General features: G+C 45.3%; 1 protein-coding gene across 3 annotated transcripts in view; it reads left to right on the top strand.

The window, feature by feature from the left end:
• LOC135920425 (3 beta-hydroxysteroid dehydrogenase type 7-like) overlaps positions 1-15365 on the top strand; it is a 123057-nt gene that overhangs the window by 35032 nt on the left and 72660 nt on the right. Inside the window, exon 2 of one of the 3 annotated variants that reach the window (XM_065454694.2) lies at positions 14265-14419. The exons of the other annotated variants lie outside the window; for them this stretch is intronic. Within the exon in view, the coding sequence (XP_065310766.2) occupies positions 14266-14419 (154 nt within the window). The 5' untranslated portion in view covers position 14265. The remainder of the gene's footprint in view (positions 1-14264; positions 14420-15365) is intronic. 3 annotated transcript variants of the gene reach the window in all.

The raw sequence follows: 15365 nt of genomic DNA, 5'->3' as shown, positions 1-15365 counted from the left end.
ATGATCGTAGATGAGAGGTAGTCTGCGCCGGGGGAGGATACACGGCTTTGCTGTGGCTAATGCGGCTGGACTGACGATGAGCTGGTAGTATAGCTGAAATGTGGAGTGGTGAATGATAGAATTTGTGAAAAAGACACAGTCTAGAAATAAGACGTCGCGATTCTAGATTAGTAAGACCGGCACGGGATTTTAGTTCAGACACGCTTGCATGATAAGAATATTCAGAGTAGATAAACCGGGCTGCACGGTTTTGAATTGATTCTAGTGTATTAGATAGGTTATGTTGATGAGGATCCCAGACAGAGCATGCATATTCTAACTTAGGGCGGACATATGTAACATAAGCTAACAATTTTACTGATGGGGGAGCAAGTCTTAGATTCCGGCGGAGAAAACCGAGGGTTCGATTCGCGGCATTGGCTAAGTTAATGACATGTTGTGACCAATTTAGGGTAGTTGAAAATGTTACGCCGAGGTATTTATACGAGTCTACGGATGAGATTTCGGCACCGTATATGGTGTATTTCCCTGATTGGTGATGCTGTCTGCGATGGAAAGAAACTAGTGAGGTTTTTTTAGTATTTAAAGACATCAACCATTTGTTACACCATAATTCAATGCGTTTTAGGTCATCTTGGAGCAAATGCATGTCTGAAGTGTTAGTTATGCGTCGATAAACTACACAATCATCTGCGAACAATCGAATGTTAGAAGTGATATTAGTAGGAAGATCATTAATGTAAATTAGAAAGAGTAGTGGTCCGAGAACTGTGCCTTGTGGTACGCCTGAAAGGACAGAAGATCTTTTAGATGACTGTGTGTTAGCAAATACAAACTGTTGTCGGTTAGTAAGGAAGCTACGTATCCAGTCTAGTACAAATGGATTAATCTTGAGACGGGAAAGTTTTAGGAGTAGCCGTTGGTGTGGAACTTTGTCAAATGCCTTTTCAAAGTCTAAGAAAATAGCATCTACAGGTACGTTCAAGTCAAGGTTAGAGCTTAGATCGTGAAAAAATAAAGCTAGTTGGGTGTCACATGAAAGACCTTTACGGAAGCCATGTTGAGCTGGGTGAAAGACGTTATTGGATACTAAAAAGTTTACGATCTGAGAGTAAATAACATGCTCCATTAGTTTGCAACAAACACTGGTGAGTGAAATGGGGCGATAACTAGAGCACAACGATGGAGGACCTTTTTGGGGACTGGAACAATCTTGCCTACTCTCCAGTCTTCCGGCACCACTCCTGATGACAATGATTGCTGAAAAATAGCACATAACATCGCGCTCACATTTGTTTTAGTGTTTTTCAGCATTTTAACATTTATTTCATCGACGCCAGACGATGATGTAAGTTTTAATGAATCAATTAGTTTCTCAATACCATAAGGACAAAATGTAATATCAGGCATGACCGCATGATCCGAAAGAGGGAAGCGAGGTAATATGTTGACAGGTTCAGTTGTGAAGACGGAAGAAAAAGTACGGTTAAGTTGTTCAGCAATTTCGCAATCGGGAATACGATGGTTTTGATCGTCAAACAGAGCTAATGGCTGGGAGTTATTAGGGTTAATAACTTTCCAGAATTTTTGGGGGTTATTTCTTAACATAGACGGCAGCGTTCGGGAAAAAAAAGTGCGTTTTTCTTTATTTGCTAGAGCTTCGAATTCTTTTTCTGCAAGGTAATACTTATTCCATGCGCCTGCGTTGTTAAATCGTTTAGCCGAACGAAAAAGCCTTTTCTTTTTATTGTTAAGACGCTTTAGTGTGATATTAAACCATGGGGATGACTGTTTTTCGGTTAGGGTGATAACAGGTACGTATCTCGCGAACACATCGAGCATTTTGTTTTTAAAAAGCAGCCAGTTAGTTTCGACAGAACGTGTCAAAAAACTGGTGTGGAATGAAGTAGCAAAATGTGCGAGTTCCGAGTTAATTGCCGAGTAATTCCCTTTGTCATACAGTTTGATCACTTTGGTTATCTTTGTAGGTTGTGTAAGCTGACAGGAGTACGATGCATGGATTATAGAATGATCACTAAGACCAGGCAAATGCGTCATTGCATAAACTTTGTCAGGATCAGAAGCAAAAATGAGGTCGAGTATGTTAGAAGAATTACAACCTTGACGTGTAGGTTCAGTGACAAGTTGCGTTAATCCAAAGGTTAGGCAGGAGTTAACAAAATCGCTTTCGGTACTTTGTTGCGAAGTTGCTGATGTTAGGTTAGTCCAGTTTATGGCGGGGAAGTTAAAATCACCGAACAGTAATATCGGAGAGTGGTGATGCAATTCAGTTACCGAACGCAATGTTTCGTGGAATTCTGCAACAAAGTTAGGATCATTACCAGGGGGGCGATAGCAGACTGCGATTATTGTGGGTGGGTAAGAGGCATTACACAGGACGAACAGAATTTCTAGGGAGGACGATGTGTTAATTTCAGTACATTGAAGGTCCTTATGAGCGCCAATGAATACGCCGCCACCACGTCTGGTAGTTCGATCATGCCTGAAGATATTGAAGTTAGGGAAAAATGGCAATATTTCAGAGTTTTCTATTGTAGAATTAAGCCAAGTTTCAGTAATAACAATTAGGTCAGACTCTGTTGTGTCGGCAAGATTACTGAGAGCGTCAAGCTTCGGAAAAATGCTTCTAATGTTAGTAAAAACAAACGAAAAACAATTTTTCTTGTAGTTAGCATTGCTGGGGCCTAGGCATTTAAAGCACGAGGGACAACCTTTTGGGCGTTGCGGTCAAACGTGTAAGTTTTGTTTCCAATAGTTAGCTTGTCATGTCGGAGCTTGAATGGTTTCTGTTGTGTCTTGGCGAATTCGACTAAACGCCTTCTAGCTGTTAGAGTGTTAGGAGAGTAATCTTCTGAAATTCTATATTCAGTGCCCTTGAGTTTCCTACCCTGTGAAAGAATTTGTTCTTTTACTTTGAAATGTGAAAGTTTCACAATAATTGGCCTGTTGCTGTTTACTTTGAATTTGCCCAAACGGTGGGCACGTTCGATGTCCACCGACTGAACAGTTATATTTAATTCTTTACAGCATAGATCTATTATTAACGATTCTGACTCGGCCCACGTTTCACGTTCGCGATCTGTTAATCCAAAGAATACTAGGTTTGAGCGTCGCGCGCGGTCTTCCGAGTCGTCCAGCCTGGCCTTAATCAACGATATATCTTTTGCATTTTGATCGGCAAGCGTCCGGATATCGTGAACTTGTTCTTTTATTACTACCAGGGATGCGCAGTCTTCTTCAATTTTGACAAGGCGGTCTTTAATCTCCTTTATAGCGCTGTCGCTCTGGGACAGCTTACGTTGCAGGGATTTCATTTCTTTTAGTAGTGAAGCTTGGCCAGATTGAATTTCAGTCAGTGCGGTCATTATGTCACTGGATGTTTGCGTTTCGCTTGCACGGGTGCTTGGACCTGGGTTTAACTCGACGTCTCCGGACAGTATTAGTAGTTGATGAAGGACACATGCACAATCGAAAGCAATATAAATACAACACTGTGGGCTCGGCAGCACAACAAGGGCCATATAACGAGTACGTCGGCCATACAATGAATACTGATAATTTACCTGCAGAACGAAAAGGCGTCGCAGGTAAGCGGCTGTTGTCATGGCTGTCGTGCCACCGAGCCCATAGAATGCCGCGCTGCACGGTGTCACACTTATATAGTCCTGGGTGAAAGGCGACGTTATCTGGTGGCTTGATAACGGTAGAACCAGGGGGCGCAGTTGTAAGAGCCAAGGTGGTGGCTCGTGAAACGGATCTTCGGGTGGCGATGTAGCAGTCCCTCGTGGTGTCGGTGGGGTGCGCTTCGTCCGGTGTGGCAAATCAAGGTCATCTGCTGCGTCTGGCCAAGCCGGGAGCCAAGAGACCTCCGGGACGTCGCCAGCGCATCCGTTGTCGCGTGGTCGAGGGCTACACCAGAGCAGAACCTGCAGAACGAAAAGGCGTCGCAGGTAAGCGGCTGTTGTCATGGCTGTCGTGCCACCGAGCCCATAGAATGCCGCGCTGCACGGTGTCACACTTATATAGTCCTGGGTGAAAGGCGACGTTATCTGGTGGCTTGATAACGGTAGAACCAGGGGGCGCAGTTGTAAGAGCCAAGGTGTTGGCTCGTGAAACGGATCTTCGGGTGGCGATGTAGCAGTCCCTCGTGGTGTCGGTGGGGTGCGCTTCGTCCGGTGTGGCAAATCAAGGTCATCTGCTGCGTCTGGCCAAGCCGGGAGCCAAGAGACCTCCGGGACGTCGCCAGCGCATCCGTTGTCGCGTGGTCGAGGGCTACACCAGAGCAGAACCTGCAGAACGAAAAGGCGTCGCAGGTAAGCGGCTGTTGTCATGGCTGTCGTGCCACCGAGCCAATGAGAAGCCAACAAACACTGACACCAAGTACATCATAGGGGAAATTGCATGTGCCTAATAAATTAAATAAAGTAATGATTAATTAATGGAAATTAAAGTGGATGAAAAAACAACTTGCCGCAGGTGGGAACCGAACCCACAACCTTCGCATGTCGCGTGCGATGCTCTACCAATTGAGCTACCGCGGCGGCGTTTCCCCATCCACTTTCTTGGGTATTTATGTGTACTAGTAGAACCCTGGGAGTGTTAGCCAGCGCCCCCACTCACAGACCTTGGCGGCGGACGTGGAACGTCTTTTTTGCCGCAGGCGTCACGAGAACGTGATCTTTTTTTTCGGGTGAGGGCAACTGGTCAATAAACCCACATATGTTACCTGAAGGCATCAATGTTGCCGGATTCGAGACCCTCGTTATGTAATAGACGAGAAGAAAGGGGGTTAACCGAGGGACCCGATATTTATTAGTCATATAATGAGAAGCCAACAAACACTGACACCAAGTACATCATAGGGGAAATTGCATGCAAGTTGTTTTTTCATCCACTTTAATTTCCATTAATTAATCATTACTTTATTTAATTTATTAAGCACATGCAATTTCCCCTATGATGTACTTGGTGTCAGTGTTTGTTGGCTTCTCATTATATGACTAATAAATATCGGGTCCCTCGGTTAACCCCCTTTCTTCTCGACTATTACATAACGAGGGTCTCGAATCCGGCAACATTGATGCCTTCAGGTAACATATGTGGGTTTATTGACCAGTTGCCCTCACCCGAAAAAAAAGATCACGTTCTCGTGACGCCTGCGGCAAAAAAGACGTTCCACGTCCGCCGCCAAGGTCTGTGAGTGGGGGCGCTGGCTAACACTCCCAGGGTTCTACTAGTACACATAAATACCCAAGAAAGTGTATGGGGAAACGCCGCCGCGGTAGCTCAATTGGTAGAGCATCGCACGCGACATGCGAAGGTTGTGGGTTCGGTTCCCACCTGCGGCAAGTTGTTTTTTCATCCACTTTAATTTTCAATAAATAATCATTACTTTATTTAATTTATTAAGCACATGCAATTTCCCCTATGATGTACTTGGTGTCAGTGTTTGTTGGCTTCTCATTATATGAATAATAAATATCGGGTCCCTCGGTTAACCCCCTTTCTTCTCGTCTATTACATAACGAGGGTCTCGAATCCGGCAACATTGATGCCTTCAGGTAACATATGTGGGTTTATTGACCAGTTGCCCTCACCCGAAAAAAAAGATCACGTTCTCGTGACGCCTGCGGCAAAAAAGACGTTCCACGTCCGCCGCCAAGGTCTGTGAGTGGGGGCGCTGGCTAACACTCCCAGGGTTCTACTAGTACACATAAATACCCAAGAAAGTGGATGGGGAAACGCCGCCGCGGTAGCTCAATTGGTAGAGCATCGCACGCGACATGCGAAGGTTGTGGGTTCGGTTCCCACCTGCGGCAAGTTGTTTTTTCATCCACTTTATTTTCCATAAATAATCATTACTTTATTTAATTTATTAAGCACATGCAATTTCCCCTATGATGTACTTGGTGTCAGTGTTTGTTGGCTTCTCATTATATGACTAATAAATATCGGGTCCCTCGGTTAACCCCCTTTCTTCTCGTCTATTACATAACGAGGGTCTCGAATCCGGCAACATTGATGCCTTCAGGTAACATATGTGGGTTTATTGACCAGTTGCCCTCACCCGAAAAAAAAAGATCACGTTCTCGTGACGCCTGCGGCAAAAAAGACGTTCCACGTCCGCCGCCAAGGTCTGTGAGTGGGGGCGCTGGCTAACACTCCCAGGGTTCTACTAGTACACATAAATACCCAAGAAAGTGGATGGGGAAACGCCGCCGCGGTAGCTCAATTGGTAGAGCATCGCACGCGACATGCGAAGGTTGTGGGTTCGGTTCCCACCTGCGGCAAGTTGTTTTTTCATCCACTTTAATTTCCATTAATTAATCATTACTTTATTTAATTTATTAAGCACATGCAATTTCCCCTATGATGTACTTGGTGTCAGTGTTTGTTGGCTTCTCATTATATGACTAATAAATATCGGGTCCCTCGGTTAACCCCCTTTCTTCTCGTCTATTACATAACGAGGGTCTCGAATCCGGCAACATTGATGCCTTCAGGTAACATATGTGGGTTTATTGACCAGTTGCCCTCACCCGAAAAAAAAGATCACGTTCTCGTGACGCCTGCGGCAAAAAAGACGTTCCACGTCCGCCGCCAAGGTCTGTGAGTGGGGGCGCTGGCTAACACTCCCAGGGTTCTACTAGTACACATAAATACCCAAGAAAGTGGATGGGGAAACGCCGCCGCGGTAGCTCAATTGGTAGAGCATCGCACGCGACATGCGAAGGTTGTGGGTTCGGTTCCCACCTGCGGCAAGTTGTTTTTTCATCCACTTTAATTTCCATTAATTAATCATTACTTTATTTAATTTATTAAGCACATGCAATTCCCCCTATGATGTACTTGGTGTCAGGGTTTGTTGGCTTCTCATTATATGACTAATAAATATCGGGTCCCTCGGTTAACCCCCTTTCTTCTCGTCTATTACATAACGAGGGTCTCGAATCCGGCAACATTGATGCCTTCAGGTAACATATGTGGGTTTATTGACCAGTTGCCCTCACCCGAAAAAAAAGATCACGTTCTCGTGACGCCTGCGGCAAAAAAGACGTTCCACGTCCGCCGCCAAGGTCTGTGAGTGGGGGCGCTGGCTAACACTCCCAGGGTTCTACTAGTACACATAAATACCCAAGAAAGTGGATGGGGAAACGCCGCCGCGGTAGCTCAATTGGTAGAGCATCGCACGCGACATGCGAAGGTTGTGGGTTCGGTTCCCACCTGCGGCAAGTTGTTTTTTCATCCACTTTAATTTCCATTAAATAATCATTACTTTATTTAATTTATTAAGCACATGCAATTTCCCCTATGATGTACTTGGTGTCAGTGTTTGTTGGCTTCTCATTATATGACTAATAAATATCGGGTCCCTCGGTTAACCCCCTTTCTTCTCGTCTATTACATAACTAGGGTCTCGAATCCGGCAACATTGATGCCTTCAGGTAACATATGTGGGTTTATTGACCAGTTGCCCTCACCCGAAAAAAAAGATCACGTTCTCGTGACGCCTGCGGCAAAAAAGACGTTCCACGTCCGCCGCCAAGGTCTGTGAGTGGGGGCGCTGGCTAACACTCCCAGGGTTCTACTAGTACACATAAATACCCAAGAAAGTGGATGGGGAAACGCCGCCGCGGTAGCTCAATTGGTAGAGCATCGCACGCGACATGCGAAGGTTGTGGGTTCGGTTCCCACCTGCGGCAAGTTGTTTTTTCATCCACTTTATTTTCCATTAATTAATCATTACTTTATTTAATTTATTAAGCACATGCAATTTCCCCTATGATGTACTTGGTGTCAGTGTTTGTTGGCTTCTCATTATATGACTAATAAATATCGGGTCCCTCGGTTAACCCCCTTTCTTCTCGTCTATTACATAACGAGGGTCTCGAATCCGGCAACATTGATGCCTTCAGGTAACATATGTGGGTTTATTGACCAGTTGCCCTCACCCGAAAAAAAAGATCACGTTCTCGTGACGCCTGCGGCAAAAAAGACGTTCCACGTCCGCCGCCAAGGTCTGTGAGTGGGGGCGCTGGCTAACACTCCCAGGGTTCTACTAGTACACATAAATACCCAAGAAAGTGAATGGGGAAACGCCGCCGCGGTAGCTCAATTGGTAGAGCATCGCACGCGACATGCGAAGGTTGTGGGTTCGGTTCCCACCTGCGGCAAGTTGTTTTTCATCCACTTTAATTTCCATTAATTAATCATTACTTTATTTAATTTATTAAGCACATGCAATTTCCCCTATGATGTACTTGGTGTCAGTGTTTGTTGGCTTCTCATTATATGACTAATAAATATCGGGTCCCTCGGTTAACCCCCTTTCTTCTCGTCTATTACATAACGAGGGTCTCGAATCCGGCAACATTGATGCCTTCAGGTAACATATGTGGGTTTATTGACCAGTTGCCCTCACCCGAAAAAAAAGATCACGTTCTCGTGACGCCTGCGGCAAAAAAGACGTTCCACGTCCGCCGCCAAGGTCTGTGAGTGGGGGCGCTGGCTAACACTCCCAGGGTTCTACTAGTACACATAAATACCCAAGAAAGTGGATGGGGAAACGCCGCCGCGGTAGCTCAATTGGTAGAGCATCGCACGCGACATGCGAAGGTTGTGGGTTCGGTTCCCACCTGCGGCAAGTTGTTTTTTCATCCACTTTAATTTCCATTAATTAATCATTACTTTATTTAATTTATTAAGCACATGCAATTTCCCCTATGATGTACTTGGTGTCAGTGTTTGTTGGCTTCTCATTATATGACTAATAAATATCGGGTCCCTCGGTTAACCCCCTTTCTTCTCGTCTATTACATAACGAGGGTCTCGAATCCGGCAACATTGATGCCTTCAGGTAACATATGTGGGTTTATTGACCAGTTGCCCTCACCCGAAAAAAAAGATCACGTTCTCGTGACGCCTGCGGCAAAAAAGACGTTCCACGTCCGCCGCCAAGGTCTGTGAGTGGGGGCGCTGGCTAACACTCCCAGGGTTCTACTAGTACACAGAAATACCCAAGAAAGTGGATGGGGAAACGCCGCCGCGGTAGCTCAATTGGTAGAGCATCGCACGCGACATGCGAAGGTTGTGGGTTCGGTTCCCACCTGCGGCAAGTTGTTTTTTCATCCACTTTAATTTCCATTAATTAATCATTACTTTATTTAATTTATTAAGCACATGCAATTTCCCCTATGATGTACTTGGTGTCAGTGTTTGTTGGCTTCTCATTATATGACTAATAAATATCGGGTCCCTCGGTTAACCCCCTTTCTTCTCGTCTATTACATAACGAGGGTCTCGAATCCGGCAACATTGATGCCTTCAGGTAACATTTGTGGGTTTATTGACCAGTTGCCCTCACCCGAAAAAAAAGATCACGTTCTCGTGACGCCTGCGGCAAAAAAGACGTTCCACGTCCGCCGCCAAGGTCTGTGAGTGGGGGCGCTGGCTAACACTCCCAGGGTTCTACTAGTACACATAAATACCCAAGAAAGTGGATGGGGAAACGCCGCCGCGGTAGCTCAATTGGTAGAGCATCGCACGCGACATGCGAAGGTTGTGGGTTCGGTTCCCACCTGCGGCAAGTTGTTTTTTCATCCACTTTAATTTCCATTAATTAATCATTACTTTATTTAATTTATTAAGCACATGCAATTTCCCCTATGATGTACTTGGTGTCAGTGTTTGTTGGCTTCTCATTATATGACTAATAAATATCGGGTCCCTCGGTTAACCCCCTTTCTTCTCGTCTATTACATAACGAGGGTCTCGAATCCGGCAACATTGATGCCTTCAGGTAACATATGTGGGTTTATTGACCAGTTGCCCTCACCCGAAAAAAAAGATCACGTTCTCGTGACGCCTGCGGCAAAAAAGACGTTCCACGTCCGCCGCCAAGGTCTGTGAGTGGGGGCGCTGGCTAACACTCCCAGGGTTCTACTAGTACACATAAATACCCAAGAAAGTGGATGGGGAAACGCCGCCGCGGTAGCTCAATTGGTAGAGCATCGCACGCGACATGCGAAGGTTGTGGGTTCGGTTCCCACCTGCGGCAAGTTGTTTTTTCATCCACTTTAATTTCCATTAATTAATCATTACTTTATTTAATTTATTAAGCACATGCAATTCCCCCTATGATGTACTTGGTGTCAGGGTTTGTTGGCTTCTCATTATATGACTAATAAATATCGGGTCCCTCGGTTAACCCCCTTTCTTCTCGTCTATTACATAACGAGGGTCTCGAATCCGGCAACATTGATGCCTTCAGGTAACATATGTGGGTTTATTGACCAGTTGCCCTCACCCGAAAAAAAAGATCACGTTCTCGTGACGCCTGCGGCAAAAAAGACGTTCCACGTCCGCCGCCAAGGTCTGTGAGTGGGGGCGCTGGCTAACACTCCCAGGGTTCTACTAGTACACATAAATACCCAAGAAAGTGGATGGGGAAACGCCGCCGCGGTAGCTCAATTGGTAGAGCATCGCACGCGACATGCGAAGGTTGTGGGTTCGGTTCCCACCTGCGGCAAGTTGTTTTTTCATCCACTTTAATTTCCATTAAATAATCATTACTTTATTTAATTTATTAAGCACATGCAATTTCCCCTATGATGTACTTGGTGTCAGTGTTTGTTGGCTTCTCATTATATGACTAATAAATATCGGGTCCCTCGGTTAACCCCCTTTCTTCTCGTCTATTACATAACTAGGGTCTCGAATCCGGCAACATTGATGCCTTCAGGTAACATATGTGGGTTTATTGACCAGTTGCCCTCACCCGAAAAAAAAGATCACGTTCTCGTGACGCCTGCGGCAAAAAAGACGTTCCACGTCCGCCGCCAAGGTCTGTGAGTGGGGGCGCTGGCTAACACTCCCAGGGTTCTACTAGTACACATAAATACCCAAGAAAGTGGATGGGGAAACGCCGCCGCGGTAGCTCAATTGGTAGAGCATCGCACGCGACATGCGAAGGTTGTGGGTTCGGTTCCCACCTGCGGCAAGTTGTTTTTTCATCCACTTTATTTTCCATTAATTAATCATTACTTTATTTAATTTATTAAGCACATGCAATTTCCCCTATGATGTACTTGGTGTCAGTGTTTGTTGGCTTCTCATTATATGACTAATAAATATCGGGTCCCTCGGTTAACCCCCTTTCTTCTCGTCTATTACATAACGAGGGTCTCGAATCCGGCAACATTGATGCCTTCAGGTAACATATGTGGGTTTATTGACCAGTTGCCCTCACCCGAAAAAAAAGATCACGTTCTCGTGACGCCTGCGGCAAAAAAGACGTTCCACGTCCGCCGCCAAGGTCTGTGAGTGGGGGCGCTGGCTAACACTCCCAGGGTTCTACTAGTACACATAAATACCCAAGAAAGTGAATGGGGAAACGCCGCCGCGGTAGCTCAATTGGTAGAGCATCGCACGCGACATGCGAAGGTTGTGGGTTCGGTTCCCACCTGCGGCAAGTTGTTTTTCATCCACTTTAATTTCCATTAATTAATCATTACTTTATTTAATTTATTAAGCACATGCAATTTCCCCTATGATGTACTTGGTGTCAGTGTTTGTTGGCTTCTCATTATATGACTAATAAATATCGGGTCCCTCGGTTAACCCCCTTTCTTCTCGTCTATTACATAACGAGGGTCTCGAATCCGGCAACATTGATGCCTTCAGGTAACATATGTGGGTTTATTGACCAGTTGCCCTCACCCGAAAAAAAAGATCACGTTCTCGTGACGCCTGCGGCAAAAAAGACGTTCCACGTCCGCCGCCAAGGTCTGTGAGTGGGGGCGCTGGCTAACACTCCCAGGGTTCTACTAGTACACATAAATACCCAAGAAAGTGGATGGGGAAACGCCGCCGCGGTAGCTCAATTGGTAGAGCATCGCACGCGACATGCGAAGGTTGTGGGTTCGGTTCCCACCTGCGGCAAGTTGTTTTTTCATCCACTTTAATTTCCATTAATTAATCATTACTTTATTTAATTTATTAAGCACATGCAATTTCCCCTATGATGTACTTGGTGTCAGTGTTTGTTGGCTTCTCATTATATGACTAATAAATATCGGGTCCCTCGGTTAACCCCCTTTCTTCTCGTCTATTACATAACGAGGGTCTCGAATCCGGCAACATTGATGCCTTCAGGTAACATATGTGGGTTTATTGACCAGTTGCCCTCACCCGAAAAAAAAGATCACGTTCTCGTGACGCCTGCGGCAAAAAAGACGTTCCACGTCCGCCGCCAAGGTCTGTGAGTGGGGGCGCTGGCTAACACTCCCAGGGTTCTACTAGTACACAGAAATACCCAAGAAAGTGGATGGGGAAACGCCGCCGCGGTAGCTCAATTGGTAGAGCATCGCACGCGACATGCGAAGGTTGTGGGTTCGGTTCCCACCTGCGGCAAGTTGTTTTTTCATCCACTTTAATTTCCATTAATTAATCATTACTTTATTTAATTTATTAAGCACATGCAATTTCCCCTATGATGTACTTGGTGTCAGTGTTTGTTGGCTTCTCATTATATGACTAATAAATATCGGGTCCCTCGGTTAACCCCCTTTCTTCTCGTCTATTACATAACGAGGGTCTCGAATCCGGCAACATTGATGCCTTCAGGTAACATTTGTGGGTTTATTGACCAGTTGCCCTCACCCGAAAAAAAAGATCACGTTCTCGTGACGCCTGCGGCAAAAAAGACGTTCCACGTCCGCCGCCAAGGTCTGTGAGTGGGGGCGCTGGCTAACACTCCCAGGGTTCTACTAGTACACATAAATACCCAAGAAAGTGGATGGGGAAACGCCGCCGCGGTAGCTCAATTGTTAGAGCATCGCACGCGACATGCGAAGGTTGTGGGTTCGGTTCCCACCTGCGGCAAGTTGTTTTTTCATCCACTTTAATTTCCATTAATTAATCATTACTTTATTTAATTTATTAAGCACATGCAATTTCCCCTATGATGTACTTGGTGTCAGTGTTTGTTGGCTTCTCATTATATGACTAATAAATATCGGGTCCCTCGGTTAACCCCCTTTCTTCTCGTCTATTACATAACGAGGGTCTCGAATCCGGCAACATTGATGCCTTCAGGTAACATATGTGGGTTTATTGACCAGTTGCCCTCACCCGAAAAAAAAGATCACGTTCTCGTGACGCCTGCGGCAAAAAAGACGTTCCACGTCCGCCGCCAAGGTCTGTGAGTGGGGGCGCTGGCTAACACTCCCAGGGTTCTACTAGTACACATAAATACCCAAGAAAGTGGATGGGGAAACGCCGCCGCGGTAGCTCAATTGGTAGAGCATCGCACGCGACATGCGAAGGTTGTGGGTTCGGTTCCCACCTGCGGCAAGTTGTTTTTTCATCCACTTTAATTTCCATTAATTAATCATTACTTTATTTAATTTATTAAGCACATGCAATTTCCCCTATGATGTACTTGGTGTCAGTGTTTGTTGGCTTCTCATTATATGACTAATAAATATCGGGTCCCTCGGTTAACCCCCTTTCTTCTCGTCTATATATATATATATATATATATAGATATATATATATACCAAAAGGCGTTTCAGCTTCTCAAATTCATCTCTCGTACAGAGCTGGAACGCGGACGTAATCTGTGCAGCCGGTACACTAGGACGAGTTGCAATGGATGGTGCGCATCTTGTAGTGGCCCTGCCGCACATACGTCCTCACCGTTACCCTTTCCTGTATGTGCTGTGACGGTGGCGGAGCGGCTGTCGGCAGTGATTGCATACTTACGCACGTGCGCGGCCAGAAATACTAATCCTCCTCCTTGAGTGTGAAAGAAGCTTGACAAGAGAGAAATGAGTTTCTAGATCTACAGGACTTGTGCGTGTGTATTACAAGCTGTCTGTTGGCTTTATTTCAAAGCAGTAAGGAAGGGTTGGCAGCGAGAAAATGTCTCTGAATAAACAACCAATGCTTATTGCGCACTGGCAAGAGCTTAGAACATATACTAAGGAACAAGGATTTCAAGCCGCATTGACGAAGGAACGTGCACTAAATTCGAAGACTCAACTGAATAGTAGTTACAATGGCAGAAAAACATACTACAGGCTTAGCAGCCCTGATAGACATGCGTGTTGTAGACCTTGCGTGTCATTCGTTGGCTACCTCTTGCTATTGCCATTTGAAGTGTCATTTGCAAAAGAGAAAGGTGCATATGCGTTGCCCTTTACACGAGAAATAGCTTAGAATAACCCCATATTTTTGCGCAGCATGGAGCAGCAATTTACTCCCGTGCGCGTGATCCTGGTGACAGGATCGAGTGGCTTCCTCGGCCAGCATGTCGTGAAGGAGCTGCAAGAACAGGAGCATGCTGCTATCCGAGAAATACGGCTGTTTGACAACCGGCCCTACGTGAACAGAATAGGTAATACGCACCATGGTCTCGTAATCTAGCGAAGTGATAGTTTTAAAGTTTAGAACCCAATAGCCATTCCAACTACTTATAGGGATCAACAGACGCCGAAATAATTTCTTATCAGGAATCAGGATCTCTCGAAAAAGTTATTCGAGAGCTCTTTTGCATTACGATGTTTCTTGCAGTTCCATATATCTCGTCTGGCTTCCAAATAGACGAGAAACTTTTACGAAGGAGAACAACCGCGTTTCATGTACATAGTATTAAATGGTTCCCGAAAAAATGAAGTCCATTATTAATTTTTTTAGACCAGTAGAACACAGTGTGATGACCATTATTTTGTGAGTAAAATAAAGTGGCTGTTTTCTTGTTTTTCCCAACAATAAAATTTGCGCAGCCTGACTGCTTCTGCATGTTGGAACACGTACCTGCTTGTAGTTATATTGCCCATCCTCGAGTATCGTGCTTGCATAAGACGTGGAAAGAAGCAGCACTTCCATTTCTTAGTTATGCCTTTAAGCGCCTCACAAGTTTCATGAAGCCTACGTAACCGACAACAAGGGCTAGATAAGCTGGCAGTTATGGTGAGTGCGCGTTTTCAGCGTTTGCAAGTTGTAAGAGCGGAAAGTTTGCAATCATTTTGCGATCATTTCCACCGAAACTATTACACAGTAAGAAGTTTCCAAGTGATTAGAGTTTTAGTCAAAACGTAGCACATTCTGTTCGCCTCAGAAGTCCTAATTTGTACGATGCGCATAATTGCTCTTTGATTGAGAAGAGCAGTTATGAAGTATCTGTTGGGGCCGTTCTTCATCCTGTGTTTGTCAATCTTGGTTCAGGAGCTGCAAAACGTGACGTAAAAACCACATCCAACTTACGATCAAACCAATTATCATGAGCTTTCATGCGGACCATTCCAGCGTTGACCCACCCTCATTAATAGTACATTAAATGT

The sequence above is a fragment of the Dermacentor albipictus genome, chromosome 2 (assembly GCF_038994185.2).
Source record: "Dermacentor albipictus isolate Rhodes 1998 colony chromosome 2, USDA_Dalb.pri_finalv2, whole genome shotgun sequence".
Taxonomy (NCBI): domain Eukaryota; kingdom Metazoa; phylum Arthropoda; class Arachnida; order Ixodida; family Ixodidae; genus Dermacentor; species Dermacentor albipictus.
Note: the sequence above shows the minus strand (reverse complement) of the source record. Positions and strands in the feature narration are given on the sequence as shown.